Source organism: Lethenteron reissneri, chromosome 54 (genome assembly GCF_015708825.2).
Source record: "Lethenteron reissneri isolate LAM-NWPU_2019-01 chromosome 54, ASM1570882v1, whole genome shotgun sequence".
Classification (NCBI taxonomy): domain Eukaryota; kingdom Metazoa; phylum Chordata; class Hyperoartia; order Petromyzontiformes; family Petromyzontidae; genus Lethenteron; species Lethenteron reissneri.
Window position 1 is genome coordinate 6051108 of NC_083832.1, and position 14251 is coordinate 6065358.

The 14251-nt window shown below is 48.6% G+C and overlaps 1 protein-coding gene across 1 annotated transcript in view; it reads left to right on the top strand.

The window, feature by feature from the left end:
• Positions 1-14251, top strand: part of LOC133356475 (metabotropic glutamate receptor 7-like) — a 137639-nt gene that overhangs the window by 99874 nt on the left and 23514 nt on the right. The window contains exon 4 of the mRNA XM_061574006.1: positions 1798-2733. Coding sequence (XP_061429990.1) covers positions 1798-2733 — 936 coding nt within the window. The remainder of the gene's footprint in view (positions 1-1797; positions 2734-14251) is intronic.

Consider the following 14251-nt stretch of genomic DNA (forward strand, 5'->3'; position numbering starts at 1 on the left):
CCAATATATTCACTCACTCACCCACTCACTCACCCATCTATTCACTCACTCACCCACTCACTCACCCATCTATTCACTCACCCACTCACTCACTCACTCACCCACTGACTCATCCACTCACTCACCCATTCACTCACTCACTCACTCACCCACTCACTCACCCACTCACCCATCTATTCACTCACTCAGCCACTCACTCACCCACTCACCCATCTATTCACTCACTCACCCACTCACTCACCCACTCACCCATCTATCCACTCACTCACCCACTCACCCATCTATTCACTCACCCACTCACTCACTCACCCACTCACCCATCTATTCACTCACTCACCGACTCACTCACCCACTCACCCATCTACTCACTCACTCACCGCACAACAGTTCACAGCCGCTTCTCTTTTCTGCTTCGTACCTCCCGACGTCTCCTTTTGCCCAATTCAACAAACGCCTTCACGCGTATTGCATCTTCAACAGTGCCGACTGTTGCTGGCCCCCTCGGCGTTGAGCACCTCCGGGCCTGTGCTCGGCAATTTGTCATCATGGTGAAGAAATAAATAGAAGGTCAACACCCTTTTGTTCGTCCGCCGATGCCAACACTCGCTCGTGACACCTCCGATCTGTTGGCGATCAAAGAAATATTTATTTGGCAAGACTCCACAAGCAATTCCTGGCGCATCGATTGCAATCCCGAGGGGGGTGGTGGGTGATGGGGGAGGGGTAGTGGGGGTGTGGGGGTGGTGGGGGGGGTTGTGGGGTGGGTAGTGGGGGGGGGTGGGGGGGATGGTTGGGGGGGGTGGGGGGTGGTGGTGGGGGGTGGTCGAGGGGGTGTTAGGGGGGTGGTGGGGGGGGGGTGGGAGGTGGGAGGGAGGGTAGTAGGGGGGTACACAGCAACGGACACCTTCACCGCCCATGGGCAATTGGCCGTCACATCTTGCCGCTCGGCATCGGGCTCAATCGCCATGGCATTGCCGCCGTGTTTAGCCGCGTGCCCTCTCCGATGCCCCCCCCTCGCCCCGCCCCCCCCCCCCCCCCGAGTTTAATAACGCCCGCGTGGAACACAAGATCGATATCGCTAGGGGGAGGGGGTGGGCGAGATTTATAAAAAAAAATCGGTTGCCAACTCTGCTGCTGCTCATCGGCGAGGACATCGAGCTGCGTGCTGCGGTCCCCACGGCAGACGACGGTGATAGGACACGAGACAGGCGCTGCGGTTGACTAAGGAGATGTTGACCACCTCGCCTGTTATACAGGAGGTCGTGGGTTCGATCACGACCCTGACCCCTGCTGTATGTTTGGAGTTTGCGTGTATTTTTTGTATTAACTATCACGAGTGATTCGCCATCAGGAATCGATAGAGTTTTTTTTGTTTTGCTGCTCATCTCCCTTGAAAGGGAGAATCTCCTCTGCACCGTTAACTACTCGCTCCCCCCCCCCTCCCCACTGAATCGACGACGGCCCTGACCCTGTGCCCTGACCCCGTGCCCTGACCCCGTGCTCTGACCCCGTGCCCTGACCCCGTGCCCTGACCCTGCGCCCTAACCCTGTGCCCTGACCCCGTGCCCTGACCCTGCGCCCTGACCCTGTGCCCTGACCCCATGCCCTGACCCCGTGCCCTGACCCCGTGCCCTGACCCTGCGCCCTGACCCCGTGCCCTGACCCTGCGCCCTGACCCCGTGCCCTGACCCCGTGACCTGACCCCATGCCCTGACCCCATGCCCTGACCCCGTGCCCTGACCCCATACCCTGACCCCGTGCCCTGACCCTGCGCCCCGCTCGGTGGCCGCCCCGCAGGTCCACGCCATGCAGTGGGCGGGCGGCTCGCAGGAGATCCCCGTGTCGGTCTGCTCGCTGCCCTGCTTCCCCGGCGAGCGCAAGAAGGGCGTCAAGGGCGTGCCCTGCTGCTGGCACTGCGAGCAGTGCGAGGGCTACCAGTTTCAGCTGGACGAGTTCAACTGCCAGCTGTGCCCCTACGACCGGCGCCCCAACGAGAATCGCACGGGCTGCCGCGACATCCCCATCGTCAAGCTCGAGTGGCACTCCCCGTGGGCCATCATCCCCGTGTTCTTCGCCATCCTCGGCATCGTCGCCACGACCTTCATCTTCGGCACGTTCGTGCGCTTCAACGACACGCCCATCGTGCGCGCGTCGGGGCGCGAGCTCAGCTACGTGCTGCTCACGGGAATCTTCCTCTGCTACGCGATCACCTTCCTGATGATCGCCACGCCCGGCGTGGTGCTCTGCTCATTCCGCCGCCTCTTCCTCGGCCTGGGCATGTGCATCAGCTACGCGGCGCTGCTCACCAAGACCAACCGCATCTACCGCATCTTCGAGCAGGGCAAGAAGGCGGTGACGCCGCCCAAGTTCATCAGCCCCACGTCCCAGCTCGTCCTCACGTGCAGCCTCATCTCGGTGCAGCTGCTCGGCGTGTTCGTGTGGTTCGGCGTCGACCCGCCGCACATCATCGTGGACTACCACGAGCAGCGCGCGCCCGACCCCGAGGACGCGCGCGGAGTCCTTAAGTGCGACATCTCCGACCTCTCCATGATCTGCTCGCTGGGATACAGCATCCTGCTCATGGTGACCTGCACCGTGTACGCCATCAAGACGCGCGGCGTGCCGGAGAACTTCAACGAGGCGAAGCCCATCGGCTTCACCATGTACACCACCTGCATCGTGTGGCTCGCCTTCATCCCCATCTTCTTTGGCACCGCGCAGTCCGCCGAGAAGGTGCCCACCCCCCGCCCCTTCTCCCCCCCCCCCCCCGCGTGCGTGTGCGCGTGTATGTGTCTGTGTGAGTGTGTGCTCGCTAACAGCACTTACCCCAACAGTCTGTTGTATACTGAGGATCTTTGTCTTTGCGTGTGCGTGTGTAGAATGGGGTGCGGTAGCATAGTGGTTAGCGCGCTGCGCTACAAACTCGGTGACCCGAGTTCGATTCCCGCTCACGGAACAACACCAGTGACGAATATCTGAACCGGTCCTGGGCGTCTCCTAGGTCGACTCAGCCTCAAATTAGTAGCTGGTGCGGCGTGTAGACATTGCCACTGGGGAAAAAGGTGGCTGGGCGTGGTGTTGGCCACCCAGCCCTCGTGTGCCGTGCCGGCCTTCATAGGTGCTCGCTAACAGCACTTGCCCCAACATTCTGTCAAGGCTATACTGAGGATCTTTGTCTTTGCGTGTGCGTGTGTAAAATAGGGTGCGGTAGCATAGTGGTTAGGGTGATGAGCTACAAAACTGGTGACCCGAGTTCGATTCCCGCTCACGTAACAACACCAGTGACGAATATCTGAACCGGTCCTGGGCGTCCACTAGGTCGACTCAGCGGTGTGTAGACATCGCCATTGGGGAAAAAACGTGGCCGGGCGTGATGCTGGCCACCCATTCCCCTCGTGTGCCGTGCCGGCCTTCATAGGTGCTCGCTAACAGCACTTACCCCAACAGTCTGTTAAGGCTATACGGGGGATTTTTGCATTGTGCGTGTTTGCATGTATGTTTTCATCTGCCAGTCATCTCAGTCAACCCATAACACCTGGGGCTGTCCCTTGACCTGCCAACAGCAAGCCTTCTACACTTCACGCGGCCTCAATGTGCACCTAGCTTGGCACAAGCAGCCATGGTAACATCACCGCCACTTAGTGAATGGCGGCTATTGTTATTGCACGGTGTGTGGCCCTCTCCTAGATCTACTCAGACTAAAACGAATACCTAGTGTGGCGTATAAACATCTGCACTGGGGAGACAAAGGTGGTCAGGCGTGGTGCTAGCCACACCACCTCCTCGTGTACCTTGCTGGCCTTAATAGGTCCTCGCTAACAGCACTTGGCCAACAGTTTGTTAAACACTACACAGGGTGGCCCAAACTTCATGACAAATTGGATTATTTCATTTATTTTTTACACTGGAATTAAAACATATCCATTGTTTAACCCTTAACTTAACACTTTATCTGTCATCATTATCAATATTTGTTCTTTTTCTCCTTCCTGGAGGGGTCACTTCAAATTTGTCGTATACAAAACTCAAAGATAACACCTGTAATCTTTAAAAAAAAGTCTTTAATTCATTTTAAAAGAATCCATGCAGCATGCATGATTGTTAATGGGAGCCAATTTGAACATTTGTTAAAACGAATGAAATAATCCTTTGTGAATTGTTAAAATAAATATAATAATCCTATTTTTTTCAACTTTTATGAGCCACATAGCATGAGATCTTTGACTTTGTGTGTGTAAGTCAATGGGTCTCTGTGTGAATGTTTCTCCATATGAGCCTCGAAGTATCTACGTGAATCTGTCGGTCTCTATGCGTTATGAGTCCATGCATTGCTAAGTGAGTCTCTGGATCTCTAAGCGAGCAAATGATGTAGCCACTACGTTTCGCTGGTGATTACAACCAGCTTCATCAGGCGATGTGCAAGAATTGTGTGCGTGCAAACCTCGCTCATCGGCTGTGTCGGGTGGTGGTGGGTTAACGACACGTTTATATATTTACGCGATCTAACCTCAAACGAATATCTATTAGGGGCCGTTTATAAATGACGTCACGCACCTAGGGGGGGGTCAGACATTTGTGACGATGTGTGACGAGGGGGGGGGGGTTTGAGAAATGTGACGTCACATCAAAATGCGCAACTTTAAATAAATATAGACAACACGTTCTACTTAATTAAATAGACGTTTTAATAAATGTTTTCTCCTACAACATCAGAGTGCAGCGCCACATAAAATACGCACTACAATGACAATAATTTAAAGCGATTTGAAGCATGTTTTTTTGAGGGGGGGAGGGCAGATCTTTGTGACGTCATATTTGAGGGGGGAGGGTCTGACTTTTTGTGACGCCGTGTGACGAGGGGGGGAGGGGTCAAAAATCGTCCAAAATCACGTGACGTCATTTATGGACGGCCCCTTATGAATAATAAAGGTCGCGCGAAAGCCGACTTTGTGGACTGATTGAAGCCACTGCCATCACATTCCAGTTACTCAAAAAATCCACCTGCACGCACTGGGCTGCCTCCAAAACCCGGACCTGTGAGCCACCTGGGCTATTAGGATCAACGTGTTCCAATTCCAACTCCTTACGAAGTCACGTGGCTCCTGCAGCCACAAGATGCCGCTACAGTCGCAGCTTTATTTAAAGGATACAAAACAACACGTATGCGTAGTCTGTGATCAAAACCTTGACTCGGAAATCGTGACAATTCATGGAACCGCCGGGTGGTTGGTGAGGTAGATAGTCGAACTTTCACACTTCTACAGTTCGTTTAAGGCCGCGCAAGCGAGCGCTTGTTTTTTATATTCTTAGGGTTTTTTCGGTAAAGTCACGTAGGTAAAAAATTAAAATTAATAAAAGTAAAATAAAAAATAAAATAAAATCACAAAATCATATTTTATTATTTATATTTATTTTTACCTACGTGATTTTACCGAAAAAACCTAAGAATATGAATCTTTGCAGTCACGAAAGCTTCAAATCTAGAACGGTTGTTTTTTTGTTTTTTTTATTTTTGCCGATATATAAATATATATTTTATCAGGTAAGGTCCCACTGAGCTATGTCGCTCTTTTTCGGAAACGACCTGGTCACAAACGACAGCTCAAAAAAGTGGCGTATCATCACGTGGATATTTTTTTTTTGCAGCCATATACTCCGAACGCGTGTTGTTGATTCTAAATGTGGAGGGGAAAAACCGGAGGACCCGAAAAAAAATCCAGGACAACTCCAAATGTACAGCAGGTGTCAGGGTCGGGATCGAACCCACGACCTCCTGTATACCAGTCGTGGTGGTTAACATCTCACCACCGTGGTGCCCTACACACACACCAGGACAACACACGGGAAGATAACAAAATAATTTATTTTTTAAAATACTTTTTTTTAACTCGCTTTAATGAAATGTACCGTACTAGTAATGGCAGAACTCCACGACTCCAGAAAGCAGAGGTGTGGACTCGAGTCATGTGACTTGGACTCGAGTCAGACTCGAGTCATGAATTTGATGACTTCAGACTCGACTTGGACTTGCATAACAATGACTTTGTCCCACCTCTGCCAGAAAGTGACCCCGAAGCTTGCCACAGCGTAAGGGACCGTGGCTAATTACAGCCAACGTTAGTTGAGCGTGGACAATTAGACCCAAGCCGAAACATAACATATAAAAAATAATGTTTAAAAATACTTATTTTATATTTTATGATAGAATATAGTATTGTCATCAGTATGACATAAGTATACCAAGTTTGCAGTCGATACCACATTGGGAAGTGGGTTAAAATTGAGTTACAAGATTTGAGAATACGACAACGACGACAACAGACAGTGAGTTAACTAAAAGCGTGTAAAAAATAAAAATAAAACACCCCATCGCCTCTCCCTGCTGTAGCCTCTCGCAGGCTGTTTGGCAAGTGCTGTTTATTCCGGTTCTAATATGCACCGCACCTTCGTACTCACTGCATTGTTGAGTCAGGACCAGTTCAGATTTTCGCCACCGATTGTTATTTCTCGTGACCAGGGACTCAAAATGCGAACCGACCACTGCCACACCGCTCCTTCCGAACTGATTTAATTTTGTGCGCAACGCACGCGCACCCACGGACGCGCGCGCTGTTCACGCGCTCACGTGACATCACCACCACTCCCCCACTCCCACCCCCGTCCCTGGTTCTCCCCCCCCACCCGCCTGCCTGCCCCCCCCCCCAGGCAAGCGAAGCCGGTGACGAGAGTTCATTAAACACCTCTGGCGCCGCTCGCAGACACTGCCGCACGCGAGCGTAATTTGCTTGTCAGACTTCCCTCCGTGGGTGTGCCGCGCACATCAGGCGCGGAGGGAGAGACACGGACACGCTGGGTGGACACGGCCGGCCCTTGCCTGGCCACGTCCACCCAGCGTGGCTTGTCTCTCCGGCCTGCCTAGCCAGGAATTCAATGAACGTCAGCTACCAGAAACTCACTTAATAGCTGACAACAACAATAACAACAACAAAACTAGATTTGGTGAATTGGAACAGCATTGAATTACAGGGAACCGGGGGCCAGCGCGTGCGTTATTAGATGGAACCTGACTGATTGTTCGGTGGTAGGGTAGTTCACATTTCTAAGTAGTAGTAATACTAAACCAACCGTAGATGTCAATCAAATTGAATAATTGGACCGCGGCGCGTTCATAATTGAAAACTGTTCGCTGGTACTTTTATGCGTGGTTGTTGTTGTTGTTGTGGTTGTTGTTGTTGCTTTAGTTCATGACGCGGGTGGGTTTTTTTTTTTTAAACCGCGACTTGAGAGGTTGCACGGTCTTAGTCCCGGTCAGGAGATTTTCTTCCCTAGGACCGTGCAGTCGAGAGAATTGGTGGATTATACGGTGAGCTGTCTGGCTTCGTCCGCTCGTCATCATCATCATTGTTGGCATCGTTATCACCCCCAGCTGTGTTCAGACGCCATGCTCCAGGTCTAACCATTCCCCTTCATGCCTCCTTTCACATATACATCGGTTCCTTCGAATAAGACCACCCATAGTTCATCGGTGGTCTTATTTCATCTTAAATTTGAGTGGATTGTTTGAGCGTCATCGCCCTCGTATGGTGTGGGTTTTCTCCAATTACTCTGACTTTCTTCTGCAAGCCAAACACCAAGCCATGGACATTGACCAAACATCCAAGTGCAGTAGGACACATTCGGAGAGACAATCTTAAGGTTCGGTGAGGCTTTCCTGGATAAGTGCATGGTATTTTTACTGCAGCTCCCACCACACTACTCAAAGGACACACGCAATTTTGTATCTCTGGATCTCTATGTGTATGTATCTGTGTCTATGTATATGCTTGTGAAACGTGGACCCCTCTAATGGAACATCTGCACTGGTTAGAAACATTCAGGCTGGCCTGCCTATGATTCATCCTGTGTTTAACCAGGCTGGATTATTTGAGCTCACAAATCCTTGAAATATTTGGATACATTCCCATCTGGTGAGCACCATCAGGCAAGACTGCGTTGACTGAGTTATATAACCCGCATGCCCAGCTACCGCATGCCCAGCAGCTTCTATTTGGCCAGATAGAGGGGGCTAAATGGGTTTGACACGGGCTAGAGAAGCGATGGAGTGATGCGTTATGGGATGATGTGGAGCTGAGTGAACTTGCCGAAAACTGGTACCAGCGGTGTCAAGATCAGCCTCTATGGAGGAGGCTCGTGAAGGACGCTACTGGGCAGTTGGAGGCAATCGCCCTCCAACAACAACAGAGAGCAGAGGAGCGACGCTCACAACAACGGGCGGAGCACTGGGCAGTTAAAATGCAGTAAGTTGGCATAGTAGGGGGCATAGGTGGTGCATCTGCCAGTAATTTCAGTAAGTCAACACATGGCACCTGGGTCTGTCCCGTCACCTCCTACCAGCGAGCCTTCGACACTTCACGCGGCTTCAAAGTGCACCTGGCCTGGCACGGGCGCCGTGGCGACGTCACTGCCACTCAGTGGCGAATGTCGCTGTTACCTCTGTGCGAGGCAGCTGCCTGGCGAGTAGCGCACACAGCAGACACACAATGTCATCCCACGTCCGACCGCTTTGCCGCATCAGAGTAAATTCAAATCGCGAAGAGCAAATGTTGGGTTATAAACGGGCGATCCGCAAAGATGCGAAATCGCACAATCCGGTCTCCCGCGCGAAGCGAGAGAGAAACCTGCATTTTCAGTCATAGCGCATACGATGTTCTCCAGCGAGTGATTTGATGGTCTCAGCCCGGCGAACGATACATTGATGTTGAAAATGTATTGACGTAATTTGGCCTCTCGTTCCAATGACATCTCAACATGCTGCCCGTGCGGCAACAGCGGCTGTCGTATTCTGTTGCACACTCGAAATGAAGGACGTGGGCAGGTGCTCCAAATCGAGGGCAAGCACATTTTTTGTAGTTAATATTCATCTTGTGAAGAACAGCACCGTCACTCTGTAAAATGCAACAACACGTGTGCTACGCGCAGAAAATCTTCCGAGACGCCATTAACCATGTGGCTGGTTTACACGTGCGGTTATTCATTAACGTTTTCTTTTAAACCCAATTCTACTACTTATAAACCATCCTTGTCTTTAACAATCACATTTGCACATCACTATTCGACTATTACTTGAATCCTTATCTGTATGTCTATCTATACCATCCACTTCTATCGGTATCTTACACCCATTATATGTACTGTATGTGTACAGTATACGTACTGTATATCACCATTGTACAGCTTATTCTCAATAGCATTGCAAGTAGTCATACTCTGGGTACATGGGCATGGTTATAGACTAAACAGTATTAGAGTTAGAGAATTACAATGACAGTAACTAATTACAGTGCGTCATCCCTTTACAATGCACAGTGCTAAAACGCCTCTAATTGCATATATCACAAACGAACAATTCAAAGCCAAGCTTAAAGTCTAGAACAAGTCTAGAACATTTATATAACGATCAAAAACAACCTTTGGGTCCTTTACCTGTAAAATGCAACAACACGTGTGTTACACGCAGCAATTCGTCCGAGACGCCATTAACCACATGGCTGGTTTACACGTGCGGTTATTCACTAACCCTGCCAGCCACCTACAGGCCCGACTCAGTCATCACATTCTGCTGTACACACATGCATTGATGCACTGCACAGCACATAAGGACTTTCACAGAACCAAACTTTACTCTCTTGCTGCACAAGGATATAATTAAAAGAGTGATACATACCTAATGTGCCACAATTCCCTTGCAAGAGAGAGGCAGAGGCGACAAGGCATTGTCATTCATACATCTTTCGCCACCGATTGTAAAAAAACACGGCATTGAGTCTGGATTTGAACGCAGGCAGAGAGTGGGACAACACATTCAGGGTGGGGTGGGGAAGCAGCAAAGCCCTCGTTTAGTGCGGTAGTGGATGCGTTCCTGGGAGGTGCCGCATGAAACGATAAAGAAACCGCGTTAAGCGAAAAAACAATTGCCCCGTCAGAAATGCAATAACGAGGAAGTCCGACTCGAACGCGACATTAACCACCGCGCACACCACGCGGCGAATAACGGAAGGGGCAACCACGCCGCGTCGCTGTATTGTTCCGCGCGCCGTGTTACTCCGCTCGAACGCGCATGCTCAAGAAAGTAGTCCGCCGTCCACGACGACCCAGAGGTCACGCGTTCCGCGTCGCGTTGGGGTGGGAGCTTTGCCGGAGTGCCGCTTCGGTTTGGCGTTCGCTCGTCGGTAACGGAGGCCGCGCCCGTTGCCCCCAACTTTCATTTAATTCCGAGATCATTTTGCCCCGCCACAAGCAAAACCGGAGTGAAATGCAGCGTGCGTCCGCGCGCTGCGAATGAACATGGGACTCGGATCCCCCACACTGCCCCGTCCCTGATGATGGATGTGTTTATCACACTCCTGATGTACAGGCTGCTTAAAATTTTTTTAGCAGATTTGAAGCTTTCGTGACTGCCAGGATTCATACTCTTTGGTTTTTTCGGTAAAGTCACGTAGGTAAAACAATCAATAAAATAATTGAAAATAACTAAAATAAATCACGACGTTTCGGAGGCAACACAAGCTTCCTGAAGGAAGCTTCCTTTGTACCATCCTGAAGGAAGCTTGTGTTTAGTTGTTTTCATTTATTTTATTTTATTGATTGTTTTACCTACGTGACTTTACCGAAAAATCCAAAGATAATTTTTAGCAGTTCTGAAAACACTATATAACACATTTTTCGTTCCTGGGTAGTAAGTGTTATTTCCTAGTTGCTCATGCCTAAAAAGTATAGAAAATGGCTATTGATTTGACGTTTTCGTGACTACAGGAATAACTCTTTGGTTATTTCGTTAAAGTCACGTAGAAAGAAAAGAAATGTAAATAATAGAATACGACGTTTCGACTGCCACAGCAGCAATCGTCGTCAGGTAGAAAACAAAGCTAGTGAACTTCTAAATTTGAGAGAGAGACAAAACACAGACACGGAGACACACAAACAGACACACAAGCAGAGAGAGAGACAACACAGAGATACACAGAGAGAGACACACAACATAGACACCATGCAGAAGTAGCAGTTGCTTGAGTGGTTAATGGGTTCCCGCCAAATTATTGGGATAGCGAACTTCATGGCTCTCTTTTCCCCTCTGTACCATCCTACAAAAATACATTTATTTTACCCATGACTAATGTGTAAGAGATTCTCTTAACATTTTTCATACGTGATATATTTTTTCAATAACATTGAAAACTGTAAAACATTTTTACATTAAAAACTTTTACAATTTTGAAAATTTCGTCAAATTTTATAACATAAAATTCGGAGCAAAATTTGTCCATCTTACCTTCCAGAATTTTTTTTGCTTTGATCGCAGGTGAAATGAGGTGCCCAGGGTTTGTCTTGATACCCGACAGGCATGCCGAAATATGCCTTGCAGGCCTCACACATCTTAGCAGATGCTTCCACAGAGTACTTTTTCGATCTTGTCTTGATACATTGGCCGCAGACATAGCAACATGCGTCTGCCGGATGCTTGCAGCCTCTTGATGCCATCTCAGAAAAATGCAGATATGTATCCACTTAGGTAGCTGGAACTAAACTGAACTGGTGGGCTTAATATTATTTGGTTCTTTTGGTAAAGTGACGTATTTATACTCCTATTTATATTACTGGAAAGTTTTAGAATGTTCTAGAAGTTAGTCCAAGTTTACTCAGCACTGAATCTATCTGGAATGTTCTGGAAAATAGGTAAATTTCCAAATATCACTGTCCTGGTCACAAAAGCAAAGTTTATGGGGAATAATAGCCATTTTCTGTACTGTTCAGGCATAAGCAATTTTGAAATAACACTTACTACCCAGGAACAAAAATTTAATAAAAAAAAATGTGCTACACAGTAGATTTTGCAACAACACCACAAAAAATCTGCTGCCACCGGGCTCTGGAGACCACCTGGAGAAGATCCAGGCACGCGTTGACGATGATGACGAACAAGTCGAGACTCTTTGACTTTTTGAAGCTCTGAACATGCATTTGTTATCATGTCACCGTGTATTTTTTTTTCCCATTAAAACGATAGTCCCATGTAAGTGTTAAAGCATTTTTTGAAGCACCCTGTCACTGACGGCGAGTGACGTCTGGACCAGTGCTGCCACCACCTGCAATGAGCTCATGTGTACTCACAGCAGATGTCATTGTGACGGTGATGAGGATGGTGGTGGTGGTGGTGCTGTTGGTGGTGACAGTTGTTTTTAACAGAGTATAAGACAAAAACTAAATTGCGTTAACTCTTGTGCCGTCGTCCTCAGCATCATCAACATGAGGCATGGTCAATCCCCTACTGGATGAAAGCCTCTCCAAGCCTCTGCCACCTCTCATGATCCCACGATGGATTTAACAATCCACCGAGCACCCTTCATACTGATTTCATAGCTTCATCTCCTCGATGGATAGACAAATTCCGTTCCTTGGATGGTGATGCAAGTTTGCTGGAAATACTGATGTTGTGCTGATATTATTACTTGTGCCACGGTAGCGAGATATTAACTACCTCTCCTGGTATGGAGGATGTTGTGGGTTCGAGCCCGACCCTGACGCCTGCTGTATATTTGGAGTTGGCATGTCTCTCTCCCCGTGGTCGCTTGGATTTTTCTCCAGTTCCTCTGGGTTTTCCCTCCACATTTAGAAACATGCATTTAGGATATTTGGCTGTTATAAATTTCCACACGATGATAAGCCACTTCCTTGAGCTCTCATTTGTGATAGCCAGGTCACTCATGAAAAATAACTAAACAGCTCAGTGAGTAAATTAAATAATTAGTTTGAATGTATATATATTTTTATGCTTGGTGTACTTTCATATTTCTCATAGAGCAACTGATTCTACGATTGAATCATACTGTATATATATTTTTTTAAACCAGTTTCATCGAATGGGAAATAAATAGTGGAAGCTGCATTCCTTGGAAAGGACCCATCGGACTTTATTTCTGAACGAAAATCGCATTTCGGTTTCTCCAGCAAATTCTAAATCAACGCGAGGCTCTCTCCTTCTCCCATGCCTGGCCAGAGCCGCTGCATGTGCGACGACATCACACCGCCATGTGTTTATCAGTTCCGGAGGGTAACTTCATCACGGAGGCTTCCATTGAACTGCGTGGCATTGTCCACAACTGCGGCTGAATTTACTTATCCTTTGGATTCATGAACGGCAAATTAAGGTGCTTTGCGTGATTGAGTTAAATGCCCGTGCTTTTGTATGCCGTAATTAGCGCCATTACTCAACCCTGTGGAGTTACAAAGCATTTTTTTCTCCTTTTTCAGATCACGGTTTGCGTGTGTCTGTGGGTTCGATGAGAAATGTGCGGACCGTTTAACGTAATGAACCGCAATTTGGATGTTTATAATGCGTGTCAGGATGCGCGTCGAATTAGTGCGCTCGCTCAACTATACCGCTCATATGCGTTCTCTCTTCATGTTCAATAATTGCACAATAATAACATCGCGAGCACTTATCCGTCGAGCGCACGCACGCACGCGTATGTGCAATACATCATCATCAGCAGCAGCAGCAACTGATCAATCCACTTGTAAATGAAGGCCTCCCCAGGCCTCTGCCACCACATCACAAACGTGCGATGCGACAATCCATTCAGCTCTCCTGTGTACGGACTGATTTCGCCGCTCCGTCTTCATGGCAGGCGTCCCGCTTGGACGAGTTACTTTTCTTCGGCTGCCTCTCCGTGATTATTCTTGACCATCGTCCCATCGTCCCATTTCGCGGCGCGTGGAAAATCGAAACACTTCACGTGAACAGTCCCTCTCGTTTCATTCTGCTTTTTCTAACTCGACTTTTATGTTAGCAGGCAAAGCCCCAATGAGCTAAATTTCGATTTAAAGCTTTTCTGACTGCAGGGATTCATCTTCTTGGTTCTTTCGGTAAAGTCACGTAGAATGGAAATAATAAAATAATAAAATAAAACATTATAAAATAATTCTCACGACGTTTCGGCCACAACGCAAGCAGCCGTCCTCAGGTGAAGACCAGGTCTGTCGGGGAGACAGCGTGAAGGCCAGGTCTGTCGGGGAGACAGACGCTGTCTCCCCGACAGACCTGGTCTTCACCTGAGGACGGCTGCTTGCTTTGTGGCCGAAACGTCGTGAGAATTATTTTATTATGTTTTATTTTATTATTGTATTATTTCCATTCTACGTGACTTTACCGAAAGAGCCAAGAAGATGAACCCCACTGAGATGCGTAGCTCTT